The sequence below is a fragment of the Orbicella faveolata genome, unplaced genomic scaffold, assembly GCF_042242905.1.
Source record: "Orbicella faveolata isolate gen_17 unplaced genomic scaffold, um_ofav_v1 contig_4, whole genome shotgun sequence".
In the NCBI taxonomy this organism is placed as follows: domain Eukaryota; kingdom Metazoa; phylum Cnidaria; class Anthozoa; order Scleractinia; family Merulinidae; genus Orbicella; species Orbicella faveolata.
Genome location: NW_028301569.1, coordinates 1,739,069 through 1,764,684, shown reverse-complemented (window position 1 = coordinate 1,764,684; position 25,616 = coordinate 1,739,069). Strand labels below are relative to the sequence as shown.

General features: G+C 38.1%; 1 protein-coding gene across 1 annotated transcript in view; it reads right to left on the bottom strand.

Moving 5' to 3' along the window:
• The window catches only part of LOC110052202 (protein polybromo-1-like), a 218,513-nt gene that overhangs the window by 67,686 nt on the left and 125,211 nt on the right, over positions 1-25,616 (bottom strand). Inside the window, exons 23-25 of the mRNA XM_020758318.2 lie at positions 22,651-22,704; positions 19,340-19,507; positions 19,159-19,210 (exon numbers count right to left, since the gene is read on the bottom strand). Coding sequence (XP_020613977.2) covers positions 19,159-19,210; positions 19,340-19,507; positions 22,651-22,704 — 274 coding nt within the window. The remainder of the gene's footprint in view (positions 1-19,158; positions 19,211-19,339; positions 19,508-22,650; positions 22,705-25,616) is intronic.

Here is a 25,616-nt window from a genome sequence, read left to right as displayed (position 1 = left end):
CAACTGAGTTTATTAATCAACCTGTTTCGTCTGCTAGTGAGACTTCATCACGATTAAACTACAAGATACAAAGATGGAACTTATTTTTAAGCGATGACGTATTGTGTGATGCCATTGCTTTATGCTGGCGTGCTTGCATTCCTTTGGATAGTGATTTTGAATAGTTTCATCATGCTTATGTCATGCACGATTCACCCCTCTGTAGAAGGGAAATACACTCCGGGAGGTAGTAAATAAGCACTGTGTGAGCATTGTATGAGTACTGAAATATCTGAAGTAAACTTATGTGTGTGGGACACGTGATAGGTCAAGGGTCTAGAATACATTTACGTATTGGTGAGCGTTGTTTAGGGCTAAACTAAACATATCGGAGGGCTGAAATAGTGGTGAAATTGAACTAGAATTGAAGAAGAGCATTGAAGAAGTTCGCTGTGAAAGCAGTTGAGATAGCAAAAAGCAATGGAGAATAGTGTTACGAAAAGGTGAGCTAGCTGAAGGTTTTGTCTTTATCAGAACTGGTTAATGTAGCTTAGATTATGGTCTCTTTAATGCAATACAGAGCAACAGTTGGGTTAAAGCCAAAGAATACTCAAGTCGTGTAAGAGGGAAGTTCTGGTTTATGCCATTGTGTACATTTTACCTGGAGGCAATGCAATGTATCTTTCAACTTTAAAAAAAGTAATTTGCTGAAGAACTAATCCTTTTGCTGTAATGAAAACAGCATATACATGTAACTGTCATGCATGATAAGAGCACAAATTAGGTTTGGTTTGTGAAAAACAACTAGAAGAGTCTAGAAGACGTGATTTAACCACAGGATTTTCAGCTGAAAAACATTCAAAATGGAAAACAGGTTACTTTTGTAATAAAACAGAAGGTTTACAGTAGTGATAATGAATTCAAGTTACAATTCATTTGCAGTTTTTAGTTTTTTGTAAAGTTTTACAAATGTGGTATTTTAAATTTTCTCTCAATGGAAGAATGGTTGTGATTAAACAATAGATAATGGTTTTGTCAGTGGTAAATCAATAGGAAGGTTCACTAAAAACAGGTATAAGGTTAAAACGACAAATTAATTTTCGGTGAGGTAATTAGTGTTACCAAATGTCTGTTATTTCAAGATAAGGTGTTGATTTCAGAGAGAAAGAATGAAAATACTGTTTGTTGTTTTCAAGTTTGCGTATGTTGTTGATGTACTTTAAACAACACGTTTCACTATATCTGGAGAGATGCAAGTTTATTCATTTCTTTGCAGCTTCTATGATCAGCAGAAAGAGTTTATTTGCCATCTTTGGTTTCAGGGAACTAGGAACTTATCCTTTGCGGCTGTCTTTTGCAGTTTGTAGGATCCGCGGAGTGTCCTAATTTCAGCGTTTAAAAGATTTTTATTGCGGATTGTGCTTTATGCAAAAGCGGATAAATTTGCACTCACCGGCATCTATCACAATATTCTTTTACATTGTTTTATTTCATAAAAATTTTTAAGTCTCACTGCTGGTCATTTTGAAAAGTAAACAAAAGGGAGAAAGCTAAGGTGAATTGCATTATTCAGTTCAAAAAGGAACAATTGAACAAAGGGAACAAGTAAGCTTGCGATGTGAGCGATTACTTGGACTCTCAAAACCCAACTATGCAAAGCGACTTACAATACAGCTACTTCCCCACACAGGCTGTACCTTACTTTTACTTTTAATTAAGTTTAACCATCAGCCTGTTTGTTTATGTTCCAATTTTCTTGGAACAATTTTACAAATAGCACGTACACATCATCGCCTCTGCGTGCATTGCATGCGTTTATATACTAAATCTTGGTAGTACAAAGTATGCTCCTGTTGTAGGGTGTAAACAACGAAACACTCACAAGGAATATGTGTAGAATATTACTAAAATCCTGTGCTAGAAAATGTGCAGAGTAATGAAAGCGGGGCATATGGATTTAATGTTAAATCAGTGAGAATTTTTTAAAATTTTTTAAAATAACAATACTTTTGGGCAGCACACAGCAACAACTAATGATCTTGTACAACTGAGTTTATCTGAATCGACTGGTTTCGTCTGCTAGTGAGACTTCGTCACAATTAAACTACAAGATACAAAGATGGAACTTATTTTATACTAAATCTTGGTAGTACAAAGTATGCTCCTACTGCAGGGTGTGAACAACAAAACACTCACAAGAAATACGTGCAGGATATGACTAAAATCCTAACCTTAAAAACTTATTACGTGGCTTCTGAAAGGTAGAATAATGAAGCGTAGCACAACCATCACCTTTGAAAAGAAAAAGGTCTAAAAACGAAATCTTGGACTCGCTGATTTCGTAATACAGTGAAACCCCGTTAATATGGACACCAAGGGGACATGCCAAAATGTCCATATTAATAACGGGGTGTCCGTATTAACCGGGGTCCTCAGAAAAAAGTCAGGGACACGTGTTTTATGGATACAAACACTAAGGCCGACACTTGTACGGCAACAAAACGTTTTAATTGTACTGTAAATTACAAATCATTAACTGTATCACTCTCGGTGAAATTTTGCCTTTGCAACCAGAGCCGGGAAATGGTGAGGACAAAAACGCAGTCGCCGTGCTAAAGGAAAGTCGAGTTATCGGCCACATTCCATATCACCTCGCAAACACCAAAAACTGCACTGGTATAGTCACCCATTTTATTTCAAAGCCTACTAATTGAGGATCAGTTGAAGAATGTGGAAAAGCAGTTAATCGGGGTGGAGGCCTTGGTATGGAAATACTGTGTGTTTATATCTTTGATGGTCCTAGGAAGCACGTGGATTTACTTGAACAATTAATAGACGTTGGCAACAACCCAGCAATACGAACGGAGGCCGATGCTGATAGTGGCAAGCATAAGACGTCAAAGAGGAAGAAGGCTACAAGCAAGGACTGTAGCGAAAGACCAAGAAAGTGAAACTTTTGTGTAAGTGTATCAGGCAGAAAACTTTATATAAGGACTGTAGACTGGGTAATGCACCGGAAGAAAGAACTGGTCAAATGCGTCATGCTATTTTGCCACTGTTTCATTTCGTAATAAAATTGTACTAACCCGCCGAAATCTGTCAGAATTTGACCAGGGTACAAAATCTCTAATTAGCACATAATCATGACAGTGACAATAGACAATGCACAGATATAAACAGTGTCCGTAAAGCGGGGTTGACAATGTATAAGAGTTTGTCGCTCGGGACACAGAAAAGTGTCCGTTGTCCGTATTAACGGGTGTCCGTAATAAGCGGGTTGATTTTAGGAAAAATATATGAGCTTTTCGTCGGGGAAAACGAAACTGTCCGTAATATCGGGGTGTCCGTATGAAGCGGGTGTCCGTAGAGCGGGGTTCCACTGTACATTGATCTTTAGTGCTTATAGCATGCAGAAATTCTAGAAAAATCTCACGAGGGCCATCCCAGATGACAAATATGTCATCGATGAAATGCTTATAGAGAAGAAGAGAGCGAGAAAACATCTTGACAATGTCTCACTCATGATAATACATGAAAGTATTTGCCACTGTAACGGCAAATGGTGTACCCATAGCTATATCAAAATTTTGGTGGTATTTAGCTCTTATTAACCAAGCAGGAGGTCTGTATGGGAGAATCTTGACCGAGGTCGTGAGTTCAGGCCGAACACAGTGAGGTCTGTACACACGACTGAGGTCAAGATTCTTCCATACAGACCAACTAAGCTCGGTTAATAAGATGTTCATTATATGGCAAACAAAAAAAATTAATTCGTTTAATGTAACTGGTTTGTACTAGCTGACAGTTTGCTTACAAACGGCGATGAGCTGAACTTGAAATAATTCTGCCAAATTTTGCTTGTCCTCTTTACTTTTTTTCTCATCAGGTTTTTTCACACCTCCACAAATAAATATTGTTGGAAGAAAATAGTCAAAAGTTTTGTATTTTAGTTTGAAACGTTTTCTCCGCAAAATGTAACCGGTCTAGATGGGAAAATCTAGACTGCTTTTAATATCGATTTCAGCCAATCAAATTCGCGAATTCCGTAGTTCCCAGTCCTTGTGACACACAGCCATATAATAAATATAAATACTAAATTCCGATTTGATAAAATTATTCCCCAAGATAAATTGGGTGAACTGAACCAAGAGTGGAATCTGGACCACCTTGGCCTCTCTGAGTAAGAGGTCAAGTGCTATAATTGCCTTCCTAGTGTCAATGTTCAGGTAAGGTGATAACACATCTGCCGTGATGAGAAAGCAATTACTGTAAGGTAGCTCAACTGTCTCCAAACATTGGACCAGCTTGCCAGAGTCACAGCAATAGAAGACTTAACTAGCTCATCTGCAAATATTCTAATAGAACGCGTGATGTAACTGTGTGAGGCCACAATTGGCCTACCAGCCGTGGGTGACTTATGAATCTTACGCATAATGTAGAATTTGGTGGGATCTAAACTTCTACGATTATTGTCGAGGCTACGAAGAAACTTAAGCAAATTAGGAGGCAGAAAACACGAGTAACTATTTACAAGCTTATCTTGAGTCTCAATTACCTTATGACGTCTTATCGACCACTCCATGCAGTGACCCAGTGCTCGAAATTAGCGGTCGTCTGGTCATCTGAGACGACTAAATAATGGTCCGGACAACCATTTTTCTGTAAAATTAAAGGCCTGGTTGCCCGAGGAAAATAACACAGGACAACCCAGCCTGAAAATCTCCACAATGTCCAAAAAATGAGTTCTTGGCAAAAAGTTCTGGGAGTCAATGAGTTAAGTAACAAATTAGACAATGTTTTAAGGGCAACCAGAGCCAGGGGTTAGGTTGTCCTGCATTTGGAATGAGGACAACTTGGATATTTTCTCAATTTCGAGCACTGGTGACCTTTGTATAGTTTCTAGTGTCATTAAGGTTTTTTAGAGTCTCTTTTTCCACCCATTCCGTGGAGACGAGGGCAGGATCAAGGTTCTTGTCAGTAGTGAGTACACAAACTGATGGGTCATCCTTAAAGTCTCAAAGGCCACATAGTTCTTCATAGGATAAGTTACGTTTCAATTGTGAGCGATTATTGCTGAAGGTCGTCAGTAGCTCCTGATGTATCTTATACGGTTTTCCTCGAGGTCTGGATCTTCCCGTGGAGGATTCCGGTTCAATTTCACGTAAAGTTTTGGGCTGAAATCAGGGTCCTCTGCCTTGTCAGCATACTTGCGATGTAACCGAACACTTCGGCAGAAATCCTGTATCTGATTCTCAAAAACATGAGCCGCATGAGGTTTAAGTGTAGGTCTCAATTTTAGACCTAGGCTAAGAGTTTGTGACAGCATCGTGTTGAGAATAACCTGAGAGATATTATGAAATTCCAAATTTCGCAGCAGAGGGTCCAGAATCAGTGTGTTTGCCAATGTGTCAAGCCATTTGTTATACTGGTCTCGCTGATCTATTTTATAGAACCATCGGCACGGCTTTTGGCATTTTTGATGGTTGGCGACGCCAGCAAGAAGAACGACTACCAGAGAATGTAACACCACACTGGTGTTTACGAGATGTTTGTGAATTTCGCATTTTGGAACGACTTTGTGTCTTTTGAGTCGCTTTCCTGTGTGGGCTATGACCAGATTTGGCTTTATTCCTGCCTCTGGATGTAGATCTGGAATTGCTGGGAGGAGCCCTAGTGTCGGCGAGTTTGCATGAAAACTGTTTGTTTTTAGCAGTTTGGAGTTTGGAGACTTCCTTTTGTACCTTGGAGTGGCCATATCTTTGATCAATTGTTCATTTGGTTGGAATTCAGTCTCCATTCGCTGCACTCTGTTTGCCTCCTTTGCAGCTTTCTTGATGTCCCCGGCTACTTGCTTAGAGGTCCTTATCGCCATACCCTGGGAGTAAAAGTCATTCACAAAGAATTTTGCCGAATTGACAAAATGATCTGCGTCTACGTCTAGAGAGGCTTTGCTGGCTTGAAATGAACTCCTCCAGGCATCTATTGTAGCTCCGACTTTCTTTTTTCATTAGTGCATCTCTCTTTGTACTGTTGTTCATCTTGGGTAAGGGCCTCAATAGTGGATCAAGGAGTTTGAGCTCGGCATCCCTGAGAATCGCATCAAAACGTTCCTGTAGAAGCTGACTGTTGCATCCTTTTGCATTAACACAATAGACTACCAGACCAGTTGGCACCTTTCCTTCCCTTTTGGAGTCCTTTAGTCTTTTGATCCTCTCCTTTAAAGCATACAGCTCATTTTCAGCCTTGACAAATTTTCGAACGAGGGTTTTCAGCATTTGCTGGAAGTGATCGTCTATCCAGAATTCTTCCTCTGGTGGTGTACTTGTGTTGTGACTGTCTGAGATGACTTCTTCTTGGGCACTTGCTTGTCTATCTGCACATTCCATTTGCTTTTTTAGCTTCAGTGAATGTCTTGTGGACTTGACTCCTTAGTGATTTTCGGCATTGCTGAACATAGTGGCCTCTTCAAGCTATGACAATTTTAAAATAAAAATACATACCTGCAGGATATGACTAAAATCCTGCGCTAGAAAATGAGCAATGTAGTGTAAGCGGGGCTCATGGATTTAATATTAAATCTGTGAGCCAATAGAGTCGTAAAGTGTGACGTCACAAAAGAATAAATTTGAGAAATTATGGGATTTGGCACCATTTTCGAATAGAGCGTCCTTAAAAAAGGGTCCTTGCCAAAAATTACCTCTTAATTGTAATTCCCAGCCGAAATATAAAGGATGAAAATTTGGTACTGCCCCATATAAATCTCTCTAATTTTGAGTCAGTTCTAAACTGAAGGAACTGAAACAAATTTTGAAGGGTTTGTATGGGATGCTATCAAACTTTGATCCCTTATATCTCTATTGGGAATTGCAATTCAGAGCTAATTTTTGGGATGAGGGCAGCTTTTAGGGTCCTCTATAAGAATATGACATCATATCCCATAATTTCAAAAATTTTATTTTTGTGATGTCATCACTTTAGGACTCTATTTAAAATAAAAATAGTTGTGGGCAGCACGCAGCAACAACTAATGATTTTTTACAACTGAGTTTATTAATGGACCGGTTTCGTCTGCTAGTGAGACTTCATCACAATTAAACTATGATTAAACTACAAAATACAATATGTTAAGTCCATGAGTCCCACGTACATTACATTGCACATTTTCTAGCACAGGATTTTAGTCATATCCTGCATGTATTTCTTGTGGGTGTTTTGTTGTTCACAACCTACAGTAGGAGCATACATGTACTTTGTACTACCAAGATTTAGTATAAAATAAGTTCCATATTTGTATTTCGTAGTTTAATCGTGACGAAGTCCCACTAGCAGACAATTCCAGTTGATTAATAAACCCATTTGTGCAAGATCATTAGTTGTTGCTATGTGCTGCCCACAACTATTTTTATTTTAATCGTCTACTTTTGTACAAGCGGTTTATTGATGACATATTTTTTGTTTGGAAGAGTCCCAAAGAAAACCTATTACAGTTTCTTAGTTGTCTCAATAGCAAGAATGATTGTATCAAACTTACGTATGTTACTGACGAAAGTAGTATTTAGTTTCTGGATTTATTTCTTTACAAAGATGCTAATTTTAGCACTCTGCAGTTTTCTACCTATCAAGTGGCACTAAATAAGTATCTGTACATTCCCTTTCAGTCGTTTCATTCCGCGAGCAACAAGAGGGCCTGTATTAGAGGCGAGCTTATGCGCTATACTAGAAATAGCTCCACGTTTAAAGCCTTTAGCGAAATGCGTGAGAAATTCTGGAAGCGTCTCCAACATCGCGGTTACCCAGTTGGGTTTTTTTACTTCCTTTATTCAGGGAGGTTAAATACAGCAACAGGACTAAATGGCTTTCACTAAGACGCAAATCGCACAATGGTAGTGTTTAAATCTACATTTAACTGTAGTCATGCTAACATCAAGCTGGTTATCCAGAGACATTTACCAGACTTACACAGTATCGTCAGTTATAAATCTACCACTACTTTAGCACATCTATGTAAATTTATGTTTTTTGGGAGCTATGCAATAATCCTTTCAAAAGACTGTTGAAACAGCGTATTATTCTGTGCGCTTTTCAAAATTTGCAAGGGCAACAAGACAAAGAAATATTCTGATGCATTCAGCTGATATCAGATTGGCTCAATTGTTTTGTTACCAAGGGAATTTCATGCTTGATTAGCTCCTTCCGCGTGGATTACGTAAACACACGAGCAATCGATCGTAAACTCAAATAAAAAACATGTCTATGAAGCGAAAGCGAGCCATTCTATCGATTAAAGATAAGCCGGTAATTATTTCATGTTTGGATAAAGGAGAGAAAGGAACAAATTTAGCTCAAAGAATTTGGCATCAGCAAGCAGCAGATCTCTGACATACGGAAGAACAAAGACAAGATCCTAAAATTTACTGACAGCATCGAGACAAGGAAAGGATTAAAACAAAAGTCCCTTAAGCTGGCCGATGATGAGCAGTTGGATAAAGCCCTGTATGCCTGGTTTATTTGACAATGATCTACTGGGACACCGATTTCAGGTCTACTTCTTCAAGAGAAAGCGAAACATTTCTCTATGCAGTTAAACACAGAGACGGCCGATCGCAAATTCAAAGCATCAACTGGCTGGCTAGAAAAGTTTAAAACATGGCATGGCATCAGGAACCTCAGCATTCAAGGTGAGAAACTTTCAGCTGCAGAAGAAACTGTTGAACCATTTCTACAGAAACTGCACAAAGTGATGGAGGAAAAGACTCTGATCCCCGAACAAATCTACAATGCCGACGAGACTGGACTTTTGTGGAAGTGTTTACTGCAAAGAACTCTTGTTTCCTGTTGCAAAAAATCTGCTCCAGGATTCAAAAAAGCAAAGGATCATTTAACTGTGCTGGGCTGTACAAATGCTACTGGAACTCACAAACTAAAACTTGTTCTTATTGGGAAATCTGCGAAGCCGAGATGCTTTAAGCATGTTAACATGGATGCTCTTCCCGTGATCTACAAGTCCCGAAGAAATGCCTGGATGAATTCGGAGATCTTCACTGAGGGGTTTAAGAAAGACTTTGTGCCAGCTGTAAAAAGTCACCATCGCTCACAAAACATCCATTCTCCAAAAGCTCGGCTGTTAATAAACAATTGTTCTGCTCATACAGGCTGTGTAGATTTCACAATTAAAACAAACCAAAGTTCACCATCCTACATATCACACCGAAAAAGATCGAGGAGTTGCTAAAACTCATGCCATCCCATAAAGCTGCAGGATCTGATGGTCTCGGTGCTAGGATACTGAAAATAGCTGCCCCTGCAATCTCCTTACCATTGAGTCGACTTATAAACCACTGCATTGATACAGGTACTTTCCCGTCAGCATGGAAAACTGCCAAAGTTACGCCTATTTACAAGGGGCAAGGAAGTAAAGACGACAAGAATAATTATCATCCAATCTCAGTACTCCCTTTACTATCCAAAATTTTTGAGAAACATATCCACCAAGCCCTGTACAGCTACATGACAAACAACAACTTGTTGTACACCTTACAGTCTGGTTTCCGAAGATCTTACTCTACGGAGACAGCACTCATTCGCCTGACAGATCAGTTGTTATCTGATATGGATAAAGACCAAGTCAGTGGACTCGTATCTGTGGATTATAAGAAGGCCTTCGACTTAATTGACCATGACATACTTCTGTCCAAGTTCGAGGCATACGGTATAACATCTAGGGAACTGATGCTCTTAACGAACTACTTAAAGGGCAGAAGGAGCTCAGTTGTCATTGACAGAGTGCATTCAGAATACAGACTGATCACACACGGTGTTCCGCAAGGATCGGTACTGGGGCCACTGCTATTTATCATCTTTGTGAATGATCTCCTAAACTCAGTCACCAAGTGATCTGTAGACATTTACGCAGATGACACTACTTTAAGTACTTCCACTGTAGTCTCAGATCTACCTGCAATTCAGCAGAGGCTCCAAGAAGACATAAACAAGATTACAGACTGGACATCTGACAACAAGATGGTACTTAATGCCTCTAAAACAAAAAGTCTTCTCGTAACTGGCAAACGACTAGAAAAGAAGGCTCCAGACATGAATCTTAAATTATCATGCAACGGTAGCGAGATTGAGCAAATAACTTCATAGAAACTATTCGGGGTAAAATTTGACAATCACTTGAGTTTTACTGAACACATAGAGGACATTTTTAAAAAAGTGTCACAACATATGGCAGTGCTGAAGAAGATCAACTGTAACCTGCCTCTCGCTGAGCGTAAGCTTTATTTCAATGCCTTGATCAAGCCGATAATGTTGTATGGCTCATGTGCATGGTGCACTGCGTCAGAAGAGAACATTAACTGCGTATCCAAGCTGCAAAAGCGAGCAGCTCGAGTAATCTTGGATGCAGACATTGGTGAAAGAAGCGAGATGCTTCTCAGATGACTTGATTGGCTGCCACTTAAGGAAGAATTAAACCTTAAAAGGACTAGTTTAATATTTAGGCGCATCAAAGATGAAAATAATTGTCTGAGCTATATAAGAGAACTTTTAACGAGAAACTCAGACCGACACACCAGAACCAGTTGCTATGGAAAATATAACTTAGTGCGCCCCTCCTGTAACAGAGAAACGGAAGGGGGGCGAACTTTCCAAGCCAATGGAGCAAAACTATGGAACAGCATCCCTTTAGACATTCCCAAGAAAGACTCCATTGGCTCCTTTAAATCTTCTGTAAGAAAATATTTTTTGTCCAAAAACTCTTAGCTTAGTTTTTAGTTGTGCATATCTAGATTTAGATTTTTTAGATTTTTAACTTTTATCATATCTTTAAATTTTAGCTATATTCTATTTTGTAATTTTTATTATCTTATAAGTGTAAATAGCTTTTAATTTTTAACTTAGGATAGAGGGCCACTGGTTCGTCAGTTTTTTACTGTTATGTGTTCCCTCTGTAAATAAAGTTGTTACTTACTTACTTACTTACTAATGATGTTTTCTTTGCTGTATACCTTTTGTTTACATTTCTATCTCATTAATATTCATGTTTTCGATTATCTGGACTCTCGATTATCCAGACTATTTACTGCAGTCCCGATGAGTCCGAATAATCGAGGTTTGACTCTAGCACTAATCATATGGCCCCCAAAGTATAACAACATGCAATAACATACCATTAAGGCGTTTCTTGTAATGTCCGTTTACAGCATGTTTCAGCAGTTATTCACTTCCATGGGAAGTTAAACTTAGGCACAATTATGTGCTATATATGCTGTTCAATGTTAGTTGTAATCATTCCCTAAAGAATTCTCAGATAGAGACGAAACCCCTTGGAAGTAAACGAAAAAGCTTACAACTACAAGAAGTCTTCCTTTGTGCTGCTCACTAGTCTTTGTTAAAAAATTTAAAAAAAATAATAAAAAATGAAAATAAACAAGATGCATGTTGGCGTGAACTTAAGAACAACACAACACTTTCCTGTTGTTACTGCCAAATTCCTTGTGAACTAGCAAAGTTGTGACCTGGATGCGCGAGTTCACTCTGTAAAAATTTGGAATGCCAGGGATTTTTTGTTTTGTTTTGTTTTGTTTTTTTTCAACCCATTGACGCCTGCATAAAATTGCATGCGACCCACCCCTAATTCCCTGGCATTTTTTGTCAGAGCAAGTGTAAGCACAAAAATAAACCATATGTGACTTTTCACGCGAAAACGTGCATTAACGACTTTCTGTTACACGGGTGAAACGAACGGCCATCGAACAGGTTACAAATGGGTCACCAAGCCGTTTGAAACGGGTTTCAATGAGTGTTCAAACGGGTGATTAAGTATTCCGAACGGGTAGCCTAGCCGTTCGAACAGCTCAGGAAAAATGGCGAACGGGTAGCCTAACCGTTTGAACGGCTCAGGAAAAATTGTGAACGGGTAGCCTAACTGTTTGAACGGCTCAGGAAAAACTGCGAACGGGTAGCCTAACCTTTCGAACGGCTCGTAAAACATCCCGAACGTATAACGGAACCGTTCGAATGGCTCATAAAAGAATTTTGAACGGGTGATCTAAACGTTCGAACGGCTCATGAAATCTTCGAACAAGCAGTCACGAACGGCTTATAAACTTGATGATTATAATTCGTTTTGTTTATTTCGAATGGTGCCATGCCGCTACACATTTCACTTAAAAATAATTTCGAATGGATAGCTTTTACTGGTTGAAACTGTTCCTGTTACTACTTTATTTCACCACTGAAAGCCAAAGAAAGTAAACTTGAAACGCAGAGACCATTCGTAACAGTTTGCTGAAGCAGATCGAAAAAGCTGAAATCTTTTATACACGGTCATTTATGGGAGTCTTTGTCAATTCTTTGTCTTTCAGTACAGCCCAAAAATAATGCACGCGCAAGAACTTCTTTTTACGTCCGCAAGTGGGCAACTTCTTGCGGCTTCTCCGCAAAAAGTCTAAACCTTGTTGAATTGAAGTCATTCTTGGTGAGAGTTTTCGTTCGTGAATAAATCATTCGGTAAATTTTATCACTGACGGTGGAAGATTTTGGTCACATGCAAGCAACGTGTGAATTGAGAATGTCTCAAAATAACTTTACAGCTTGAGACAGAGATAAGGCCTTTGGCAACAACAGTTTAGCAACAGTACATTTTCGTCGCCTGGGTTCGCTTTGTTTTCTTTTTCGGCGACATGGAGGAAATATCACTGTTTACAATTATTATTACGATGTGTCCCGGAGTCCCAGACCTGCGGTGTGGTAGTGGAGTGAAATCCTGCCTGAAATGAGCTTGTTTGAAATGGCTTTTTCTGTCCGGAATGTCCCTTGTGGCAAAGGTTAAAAAAACAACATATTTACTGGGAAGTGTAAACCAAATTTTAAAACAAGCAAGCTTCTCAGTCGACGAAAACAAGCACAGGACTATGTATGCATGACAAAAGCACGACTCAGTTTTCACGCATCAGTAATGTTTGAAACTTGATGCAAATTCAGGGCATCACAACAACACAATTGTTATCTTACCTTCTTAAAGGTTTCATTCAGTAGATTCTCTTCAATATAAGAGGAATGCACAAGGCAGACTCAGGAGATTTCGGTGTTCAGAAAATCATTTACAGTGTCTGTGCTTATCATAACCATAGTTACACCGGTAATGTTTATTAACCGCACTGTAAACAGGGTAGAATTTAAGAAGTTCGCTTCCATAGGCGACTTTCAAGTTTCCTTGATTACCGTATGTTTAGAAACGCAAAATATATTTTCTGCAAGAGTTCTTCGCCTGTAATAATAACTTTGCGAGAAGTTTTTAAAGAAATTTACAACATCGCAGTTCTCATTTGTTTACACACACAGCGGTTCAGTGTGAGCTTTGAACGAAAGTTGTCTTCACTCACAGATCATGCAAGAAGAGTTCAAGAAAACAAAAACAACACTTCTGAATCGCCATTCAGAAGCAAAAACCGTTGGATCCCAGGCTAACTACACCGTAGTTCGATTTTTCTACATGGACTGTTTCTTTATAAGCTTCATTATTTGGAGATGTTTTGTGATTGTCGCGTAATCTGCTAGCAGACTGTTCAAGTGATTGAAGGGATTTTTTCCGTGTACATGACATGAACACGTGAGTACGCGAACAGGTAGAGACAACCGCACGTATGCCTTGATATTTTTTTCCTGAACAGATGATCAAAGCCATTCAATGGTTTTCTCAAGTCGTTTGAACAGATGGATGGGTGAGCAGGTCGTTCAAACAGTTGAATGTTTTTAACAAATGGGTGAGCAAGTCGTTCAAACGGTTGGACGTTTTTATTGAATGGGTGAGCAACTCGTTCGAACGGATGGATGTTTTTACCAAACTGGTGAGCAAGTTGTTTGAAAGGTTGGATGTTTTTAACAAACGGGTGAGCAAGTTGTTCCAATGGCTGGACATTTCTACCGAACGGGTGATCAAGCCATTCAAACGGATGCAAATTTTTTTTGAACGGATGACCGAGGTCGTTCGAATGAATGCAAATTTCTTTCAAACGGCTTCTAAATGGAATTCCATTCGAAAACGGAAAGCCATTAATGCACGTTTTCGCGCGAAAGGTCACATATGCGCAGTATTCGCGACACCTCTTATTTAAAGTTGAATAACTGAAGGCCCAAAATATTAAACAAAAATCAACCAAAAGGACTTAACCTGATGTGTAAAACTGATAAAATAAGAAATTATAGTCTTATTTTTTTCTCTGCTTCACGACAATAATCAGGAAAATTGAATACATAAAAATGAGTTAATTATTGACTTTGGAGGACAAAACGAAACTGAAACAACAGAATTTCCATTCTTTTGCTGTCATGGATAACATTTCAGAAAACTCCACAAAGTGTAAGCGAAAAACACATGTAAAAACCAATTTAAAAACATGAAATAAGATTATTTCTTCCCTGCATGATGAATTGTTACAGCCCAGTGAAAGAAAGATGAAAGTTGTAAGTCAACAAGCCAATTATTTTGTATGTCAATTGTATGTCAACACAGGCAATACGTGACATTACGCTGTTGGCGATTGCGTTACAATTTTAGCCATTTATAAGACAATGTATGAGAATGCTTCAAAAATTGCTCTAAATGATACGTGCAGAAAGGGCCGCCTGTGATGTCAACTGTGTTAAATTAGTACCCACTTAGTTCTTTTATCAGGAATTCTGTAGTAGCTGAATAAAACTCCAAAAATATAGCCTTTTTCGTGGCCAGACCGAGCGATAGCGAAGAATGCGGTGAGTTGGCCTGTGACGTCATCAAAGGACCAACAATGTTTTGTTTCTAAGAAGAATGTATGCGAACATGCAATAGTGTGATTCAAAGTCGTTGCAGAATACAAGGAAGATGTCTTTTTGGAGGGATTCGCAGCACAGCATGCTTAGGAGAAAGCAACCCTCTTCATTCAATACCTATATCCCAGTGAAACTTGTCCAAAAGCGAGAAAAAGCCAAAAGCGGTGTGCAGACTTGTGCGAAGTCGGACATCGAGCAGTTCTTTGATCTCAGGTTTGCCGCTTCTGTAAAAACCTAGGATTTTCATGGCCTGTACATTCTTCCCTAGCATCTAGCGCGAAGCTCGATATTGTCAAGGTAGATAAGACACGAATGGTTGAAATAAACTGGGAATCATCTGAATATTCAATTAAAATGAGCCCAAGATGTCCCAGACCAAAATAATGGAAACTACTGTAGGTGAGATAATTATACGGCAAATTATATGCATCGAAGTTTCTTTGTCCTTGAATTAGAGAGCTTTCTAAACGAATAATAACCCTTACATACGTCCTACAACGCGGCGATTGAGCTAAGTGAGTCTTCAAACTGCAGAACTAGCTGTGTATTTGTGGATTTCATATACAACCCACACACACAAGGGCCGACAATTAGCGCTTGAGTTTCTCATCTGCATACACAATTATTATTGTTTTGTTCTTTGAGCAACAAAATATATCTCAGTTACAACTTAAAACGAATCAAGCATTGATAAGTATACGAGGAAAGGAAAACAAACTATTTAGATTCGACTTAACCCACGGAGATTGCAGCGCTGAAGGGAAGCTAAAGGAGACCCAGGAGGAGAAGGAGCTTGTTTTTGATGGAAACGCAACACTCAGGTTATTATAGCATACATAAAAAAGACTTTTAAAACAAAAGAACAGTGAAGGCAAAATGCATTCATTTATTAATAACTGCGTAACACAGTGTGAGATCAAAGACTGCCCATAGCACAATGTACAGTCAGCCATTGAGTAAATCTGGAATAATCATTTAGCTTTAAAACGACATCACTGAACAATGTTAAAGGAGTCTCAGCTGACCCTATAGAGGTAAAATGCCCTTGAAGTGTCCGCTTATTGCAGGTTTTGTGCAACAAGATGGCTTAATATTGGTTTCCGCGTCCGCTTAACAGAGGTGTCAACTGAATGCAGGTTTATTTTACAGTAAATGTATGAGGAAAATTTAGGGACTCAAGCTGGTGTCCATGGTGTCTACTTAATATGGGGTCCACTTAATACAGGTTTCACTGTAGAGGGCTTATCATTGGGAACTTTTTAAATAGGATTACTGTTGTTCCTGACAGTTTGTATGTTTCTAAAAGTATTCTTTTAACAAATAATCATTCTGGCAAATTACTTCCTTTTTTCTATTAAAATAGAAGCCACTCAAATCGTTCATAAATCAGATGATTTTATCTATTTTTAACAATCGTGTATGCACCCTAATTTTCTCACATTTTTTTTTTCTTTTTAGATAATTGTATTGTACATGTAGCATAAGTTAATTGTACTGTAGTAGATTAGTAGATCCATATCAGCTTTCAGCCACCATTTTTGGAACAACCTACTTATTGAATAAAGTAGGTATGTATTTATTTGTATGCATGCATTTGTGTATGGGTGTATATGTATGTATGTACTTGGTGATAAATCCCAAAAACATTTTGGCAACAAAAACAGCTTTAAATTTTCATGGCCTGATACAGTAGAATACGGCCCGCTAAATTGACCAATCACAGCATGCGTAGTAACTGAGAGATATAATAATGTAATCAGATGCTCACAACAATGATAAGCTTATCTGGTATGATACTACAATAAAAAATCTTTTATCATTATTGGAAATTACAAAAAAGTTATTTGCAATAATTAAAACAATATGCAAATTAAACTTTACACACAGGTACTGTAGCTAAGTCTAGAAACTAAGGACAAAAGAGACAACAGGATAGATGATAAGTAGTACATTATTTTATGCAGTTAATTATAAGTTAGCTTAATTAACCGCGCGGCCATGGGCCGAGCGCGGTTCTAGGTTTACCCGTGGTTTATTTATTAACCGCGCGGCCATGGGCCGAGCGCGGTTCTAGGTTTACCCGTGGTTTATTATTTTTTTTTTTGTCGGTGACCAGACGCAGACCTCCGCTCGGCCAAACTTTGAGTCACGGAACGTGTGATGTTTTTCCGCCAGAAGCTGTTAAAACATAAATACACGGACAATTTTACGGATATTGTTTTCTTTTTTGTGGGTAAAATATATTTTCTTTTTTTGTTATCAAAGCGTTGGATTTAAAGGGAATAATAAATACGGTGAAAAAAGGTATTACGTCAGCCATGGAATGCGCTGACGTTGCAGCTTTCACTTTCGCTACGTGACAAATAAGATCGTGTTTACTTTGCAAGTTTATTTCGGCAGAAGCGACGGTCATTAATTTATTTGTAATTTTGCCAGTATTTCTTGCGGTTTTAGGCAAATGAAGTAAATCCTTTGACTGTTTCATCGCAGCGAGTTCATAGATCGGAAGCAAAATTAAATATTTGCAAGCCAAGCAAAGAACGTGTCAGAACGTGCGAAGATTACGTCATTGATAGGGAAATAACCACCGTACTAAAGATAGCCGTAGATAACGCAATTCTTGAATTACGTGACTCGTGTGACTTCTTTGCTAACCCTTAAGTCAAGGGAAAAAAACAGTTAAATTTAATTGTGACTTTAAAGAAAGAAAGCGGTTTGTAATAGTGTTCATCATATCTTCATGCCCATACATATCCCGAAGAAAGTTCCAGATTAAGACTATTACGTCATCGGAGATGTCACAACGGCTACGACTGATGGTGCGATAATAGAGTTTGTGTTGATCAAGTGCTGTGATGTCTACAGTAATCAATGAATCATCAAAGATTGCTTTGGAATATGCACTGCGTTGCGACTGTAGTACTAAGAAAACAGTTAAATTTTAAAAGCGCGGTTATAAGATCTAACAGATCTTCTTGTTTATTTTCTTTTGTCGGTGACCAGACGCAGACCTCCGCGCGGCCAAACTTTGAGTCACGCAACGTGTGATGTTTTTCCGCCAGAAGCTGTTAAAACATAAATACACGGACAATTTTACGGATATTGTTTTCTTTTTTGTGGGTAAAATATCTGTGCTTTTCGTTTTATCAAAGCGTTGGATTTAAAGGGAATAATAAATACGCTGAAAAAAGGTATTAGGTCAGCCATGGAATGCGCTGACGTTGCAGCTTTCACTTTCGCTACGTGACAAATACGATCGTGTTTACTTTGCAAGTTTATTTCGGCAGAAGCGACGGTCATTAATTTATTTGTAATTTTGTGAGTATTTCTTGTGGTTTTACGCAAATGAAGTAAATCCTTTGACTGTTTCATCGCAGCCAGTTCATAGATCGGAAGGAAAATTAAATATTCGCAAGCCAAGCAAAGAACGTGTCAGAACGTGCAAAGATTATGTCATTGGTAGGGAAATAACCACTGTACTAAAGATAGCCGTAGATAACGCAATTCTTGAATTATGTGACTCGTGTGACTTCTTTGCTAAACCTTAACTCAAGGGAAAAAACCAATTAAATTTAATCGTGACTTTAAAGAAAGAAAGCGGTTTGTAATAGTGTTTGTATCTTCATGCCCATACATATCCCGAAGAAAGTTCCGAATTAAGACTATTACGTCATCGGAGATGTCACAACGGCTACGACTGATGGTGCGATAATAGAGTTTGTGTTGATCAAGTGCTGTGATGTTTACAGTAATCAATGAATCATCAAAGATTGCTTTGGAATATGCACTGCGTTGCGACTGTAGTACTAAGAAAACAGTTAAATTTTAAAAGCGAGGTTATAAGATCTAACAGATCTTCTTGTTTCAATTAATTCAACTTTTGCAATACTGCTGTTTTCAATTCCAGAAAATGGCAGAAAAAGAGTTATAATGTTTTGATTCCAAATTTTCAAATAGGGTTTGGGTTTATATTTGGGGGAAGATTGTAGTCTCTAAAAAGGCAGGCTCTGTAGTTTGGATGGGATAAAATTAACTTTATGGTCATTACTGAACCACGTTAGGGCTTCTTGAAAGAGATTTACACCAACAGGAAACTCCAGAAATGCATGTTCCAGGGATCAATGGAAAAAAAAACATTCCTTGTTGTCAGATCTTTCACAAACATCTTGGTATCTAATCATTAAGTTTCCAAATGATGATCCACATCAACAAACAGATGTTAAGTCTCTAAATTTATGAAACAGATTTCAAAACCTCATCTTTACAATAACATTTAGTAGAACCGTGACAAACAAAACTTAACAAGTTGGCATGTTTTTTGGAACAAAACTGAAGTTACAAATTACTTGTTAAATTAATACTTACCAACTAATTCAGCTTTCTTTCTCAGCAATTCTCTTGCAAGGCTCAAAGCATCCTGGCAAGAGTCAGACATGAATTTGGTATCACTAAATTTTGTTAGAAATGTTCAGTAATTAAACATCATATTGATCTAACAGTAAATTATATTAGTTACAAATTTTACACCAAGGAAGGCATTCCTTACCTTGTAAACCTGTGAGTCAGGTTCATTATAACGACAAGCATTGTCAAACATGAGCTGAAAGTCTGACATAAAGTCATCTAGAGTGGTATACTGATCGCCGTAAAGCTTGGAGTTGATCTTAGCCATGTCTATGGGCTTTTTTATCAGTGTATAATAATCTGGATATTCCTGATAGAAAGAAAACAAAATGTTATTGTAGACACCAACTTCTGTTCTAAAAAAGAATCCCTGCCTTTCAACTCCTTTGGTTTCAATTTTCTTCTTCTATATTTGCAGACAATGAGCAAGGACTCAGCTAAAGTGATCAACCTTGTGGTTGTTACCTTCTAGATAAAAAAATTGTTTTGTTAGAATTTGTCCATGTGTTGGAATGAATGAAACCGTAACAACAGCAACAGAAAAAACCCAAAGGGCAGAATGGGCTGGAGAGGAGTCATAAAAGACTTATGCCTCATGTAGGATAACAGTTTCAAAGAAGACGATTATTGATTTGACCTTTATGAAGATTTTAAAGTGCACCTAACCCCCAAAATTTTTTTTCGCTAGAACGAATTTACTTGTTATTTGAAATAGTTCTGCGAAAAAATTTTTGGATTCCGTTAAATCCTTGATTTTCTGTGCCACGACGAAATCTCGAAAATAGCTCCAAAACACCGCCATTTTGTTTCACGACCGAGTTTGAGGAGAATGGGTCCAGCGGCTCTTGTGACGTCTACCCAGGAAGGTTGGATATCTCATTTCCTCTCATTTCCTTCAGGATGGTGCAATACACATTCGAAAAGTGCACAGAAACGCCTTCCAGAGGTGCTATCGGCTGTTGCAGCAATATTCCAGATTTAAAGAAAGTTATACTGTACAATTTACTGACGATCGATCAGCTAATGGTGCAATAAAGACGTAAACGATGGTTGATTTTGTCGAACCGAAACAAGCGAACTGAATCTGTGAGAACCATTGAAGAACTCTCACTGGAATTTGTTCCGCAGACTTTCGAACGCTATTTTCATAAATTTTCTGCTTAAAGCTAACCAGCAATTTGTAGAAATACTGCCGACAACCTATATCTTCCAAACCCCCAAGTATTTATAACATAACCAGCAAAGTTGTGTGATCCGGTCATGATCAAGAAGCGTTATACTGATATGTAAATAGATCGCAACTGTATGGTGCTAACCAACACTTATTTCTCTTTCGATTTGGGTGAAAGTAGAAGATTAATCCTCTAGAATTACATGATAACAAAATTGTTAGACTCACAGAGTTTCTCGAAGGTTTGGAAATCAGCAGTGCAACAAAGATTCTGTGTAATAGCGTCGAAAATATGACCGCGTAACATTATCTGCGGACCGCTTAGGGAACACATCCTTTTCGCTTATCCGACGAATTTCACTGCAAACTTTGAGAACAATTCATGTTGGTTATTTAGAGTTACGACTTACGTGTGGCAATGTGAAATCGGTAATTGTATGAAATGTTTCCTTCCGCCTTGCTTCCCGCAGCTTCAAAAATACAGGTCCAAACAATACGATTTTCAATCGATCGAAGCCAATGTTTTGGAGGTCATCAAGTCTCGAAAACTGCAACACGTACGTCGCTCTTATAAACATGAAGCATTCAACTGAAAGTAAAACACAAACTGGATTTAACTGAACCTTGACAAAATACATTCTCGGTAAGGACAAATGTAAACAGGCTATAAACACGCGTGGGAATCTTATGTTTAGTTGACGAAATTACCATCCAAAGCAGTCCTTGAGTTTTCTTTCCTGCTTTTCGTTTGCCTGCTCCTCCACTTCATATCTAGCTTTCCATTCCTAATATACAAGCAGCTCGTCTGCAAAGACGTCTTCCCCGTCGTCGCTTGAAATATTGTAAATTGCCCTCAAAGCTCTAAGCAGTGAGTTCACAGTTGTCGAACATGCTCGATCGAAGTTTATTTCGGAGCCTTCCGAATCAAAACTTAACTCTGACTCCAGTGATGAAAAAGAAATGATTCTGAGACAAAACTGGGACGTTTTAGTCCCAAAATACATCGGAACAATTAGTTTTGCATTCTATTTTCTCGAGCAAATACAGAGAGTTGACTGAGGCGCTATTGTGTTTGGTTCCTGGGTAGACGTCATCAGGTACCGCCGCCCCAGACTCCCTAAAATGCGGTCGTGAAACACTTAATCACGACTTTAAAAGGGCATAGGAAATCGAGGATTCAACCAAATTCAAAAATTTCTTCGCCGAAATGCTTCAAATTAAGTCTAGATTTGTTTTAGTGAAAAAAATTTTGGGGTTAGGTGCACTTTAAGTCACAAAATAGAAAAAAAAAATTGTGTAGCAAAAAAGACCAGTAGGTGTACATGCAGCATAATAAATTTAATGCTTGTAGCCATTTATGGCCATTTATAGGAGGTTCCAATATGTTGGTAACAAAATTAATTGATCTATTAACCCATTGACTCCCAGAGCTTTTTGCCAAAATGCATTTTTGGGCACTATGGACATTTTCAGACTGGATATGAGCCAAAATAGCTGCAATCTTCTCAAAAAGGCATTTGCAAAATGGTAATGCACCTTTCTTTCGACTAGCATTGCGTTTTACGGCATTTTTGCTCAGGCATACACAGAAATAAGAATTTTGTGATTTAGTTTTTGGACAAGTGAGTGACCTACATCTTCAGACTTTTCCAGTTTTTAATTTTTTTTTTTTTTCACCTTTCCTTTTTTCTTCGTTTCTTATCTTCTTGCTGCAGTGATCGACCTTCTACTGGGCTTGCTTCCAGTTCAAAAAGTCCCGAGAAAGCATCTTCAAGATGGGCAAATCTTACCACAGAAAAGCCAAGTGTAGTCAAATAAATTTTGCTCTGAGTTTTTCAGGCCCTGTTGACCCAATCACTCTGATCTGCATTAACTTGAACTCGAGTATAGATGATGCCAACTTTGGTCAAAGCTGATGTCATCAGAAGTGGAACAAAGGGCAATGCTTGTCACTGCCAGTTACAGCCGGCATGGGCATCAATGGTCTAATCAACTACTTGACTGATTGACTGACTGACTGACTGACTGACTGTCTGTCTGTCTGTCTGTCTGTCTGTAAGTTTGTCTGAATGGTTGGTTGGTTAACTGATTGATTGTGAGGAAGGGATTTGCAGCTGAGATGAAAACAATCAGGGTAACTCACATCTTGCATGTTATAATTTATTTATTTTAGTAGAAAAACAAAAATAATATAAATAAAGGAATAAAAATTAAAATTTGTAAATACATGCAACTATTTATTAATTTTTGTTTGTAGAAAGAATGGATATACATTTACTTACAGCTCTTGATGGCAGCTTTTGGAAGATGAGACACAGTTGCCTCCCATGGCTATCCTGAAGAAGCAATCAAGAGGGAAAAAATCAAAAGAATCAAAAATCCATTTCTCCACTTTTCACTCTGTTTGTCCCCCAAATTTTGCATAAATTATTATATTTGAGAGTCACTGCCTGTAAATATGGAGAATCCAACGACAGGTCGGAAAATTTGGATTTTCTTTTATTGCGACAAAAAGACCCTCTTCGTGAAGTATTTTCAGAAATATACTTTCAAAGTTCCAACGACTTCACATTTTTGTGAAATCTAGGAAAGTTCGAAATACCGCTCAATCAACCAAGATGGCCGATGGAATTTATCCAATATTGCACATTTTCAACAGGCCAGTACAGAAAGAAGGGAACTTGCCTGGATGTCATATTTACACAGTTTGTAATTTACACTTTGATCATTCCTCTGAGCTAAAAGTCATCTTGAAGTAAATATGTTTTGTCTACTTCTTGGCCGTTTGAAAAATACAACTATCGCAATTTAATTTACATGTAAAATTTCAACTGATTTTAGAGGGTCATAACTCTTCTAGTATACGAATCTCTCAAAAAATAAAACGTTCTAAAGGAAGAGCTATGTTATAGGTATACCATATCTAAATGGCTAGTTTGGCCTGTGAAAATTAAGTGCACCAGACGAAAAACTATAAAGGGTATTTTGACCAATTGCGTCTTTTTTAGACGAGAGAGCAAGAACTTTGATTCATCTTTATGAACATAATTCGACATGTTTCACAACACAAATTATTCGTAGACATCGTGTATTGTAGACTTAAGCAATACTTTAAATAATACCTCAGAGTAAGCCTTGATTATAGATGACACAGTCTTCTAGAAATCAGCCGGTGCCAAAGCAGACGATTTTGGCAAAATGTCAGCCCTCAAGGTGGAACGGCAGTCCTACATTCAAAACTTGAGCACCTTTGGCGAATAAATGGAGAAAAGGCATCCCTACTTCTTCCTTGGTTTGATTAGTTCTCTTTTTTCACTTTAAAAAAGGGGAACCAATCCCGACTGCAGCGATTAATAGAACGTTTGCTCGGAACGAAACGCAAGTGTTTATGTAACGTTTGTGTACACAACATGAATATGCAAATTGTTCTCCTTGTCACAGTGTCACGCCATGCAATTCACCACGACAACATATCTAACAACGCTAGCTGACCAGTCACAGTTTAAACCGCTGCATTTGAACTTTTCCCTCTACATTGTTTAGACAAAGATACATACGGAAAACGGCCAAAAAGGAAGTAGTGAACGTTTCTCGGTTTCATCTGTCAAATTTATGGCGATTTTGGATTGCAAAACTCCTGTTCATGACTTTATGAGTCTTTATGGCCCGTCGCAAGAGTCATGTCGTCTTCTCACATAGATTTCTACAGGACTTTGCCATCTATAACCAAGGCCATTGATTAGTATGATTTAAATTATTGCTTACATGTGTGATAAACAATGTCAGAGAATAATTTGTGTGATGACATAAAGATGACTGCGAAATCGAAGTTCTTGCTCGCTCGTCCAAAAAAGACGCAATTGGTCAAAATACCCTTTATAGTTTTTCGTCTAGCGTGCTTAATTTTCACGGGCCAAACTAGCCATTTAGATATGGTATACCTATAGCATAGCTCTTCCTTTAGAACGTTTTATTTTTTGAGAGATTCGTATACTAGAAGAGTTATGACCCTCTAAAATCAGTTGAAATTTTACATGTAAATTAAATTGCGATAGTTGTATTTTTCAAACGGCCAAGAAGTAGACAAAATATATTTACTTCAAGATGACTTTTAGCTCAGAGGAATGATCAAAGTGTAAATTACAAACTGCGTGAATATGAAATCCAGGCAAGGTCCCTTCTTTCTGTACTGGTCTGTTGAAAATGTGCAATTTTGCATAAATTCCATTGGCCATCTTGGTTGATTGATTTCGAACTTTCCTAGATTTCACAAAAATGTGAAGTCGCTGGAACTTTGAAAGTGTATTTCTGAAAATACTTCACCAAAAGGGTCTTTTCGATGCAACAAAAGAAAATCCGAATTTTCCGACTGGTCGTTGGATTCTCCATACTTACAGGCAGTGGCTCTTAAATGTTCTTGGAAGGTCTACACAAGGCTGTTGCCTATGGAAATTTTTAAGGAGCCCTGAGTATAAAAGTTGCCATGGCAAATCCTGGGGGGTTGGGAGGAGAGGGGTTTTGGAGCAACCTCTCTCTGTTGAGATTTTCCTTGAGACATGAATATAATTAAATTTTTGGAATCAAGCATTCAGCGAAGCTCATGACTGAGGAAGAAATATATTAATTATGTTCTAATTTGAACAAAATAAATTAAATTAAATAATTGGTGTGTGCTAGCAAGCGCTGCAGCTGTCTTTAAGAAAATTATATTGTTGCTTTTTCCATTCCAGAGCTGAGAAGCCAACCTAAAAAAAATTTAAATCTGAGAGATCGCCAATTTTTACCTTCTTGACTCTAAACAAAACGTTGTTAAAAGTAGAGCTCCTCCAATTCAGCGACAAAAATGCATCACATATTCCAAAATTTTGCCCTCAAAAAGGCCAAAAAGCAGCCAGAATAAGCGCTTTCCTTAGAATCTGGGAGATTTGGTAACACGGGAGACCGAGAGATTTGCTGTGTATCTGGGAAACTCCTGGATAATCAGCGAACAAAACAAAATACATTGTACAAATCATGAAATACAAGCTGCAAATTGAAACAAGTAAAAATAAAAGAGGCATTTGGGGAGTTAGAGTTTGGAAATGAAATGTGCTTTCCTTGGCAGGGCATTGTAAATAATAAATAAACTGAACCATAAATAAACTGAAAATCATAAATAAACTGAATGATTATGTAACTTCGTATTGTATGGTTAAATATAATATCAACAGGATCATTACTCCATTTCCAAAAATAGTTGTCAAAAATA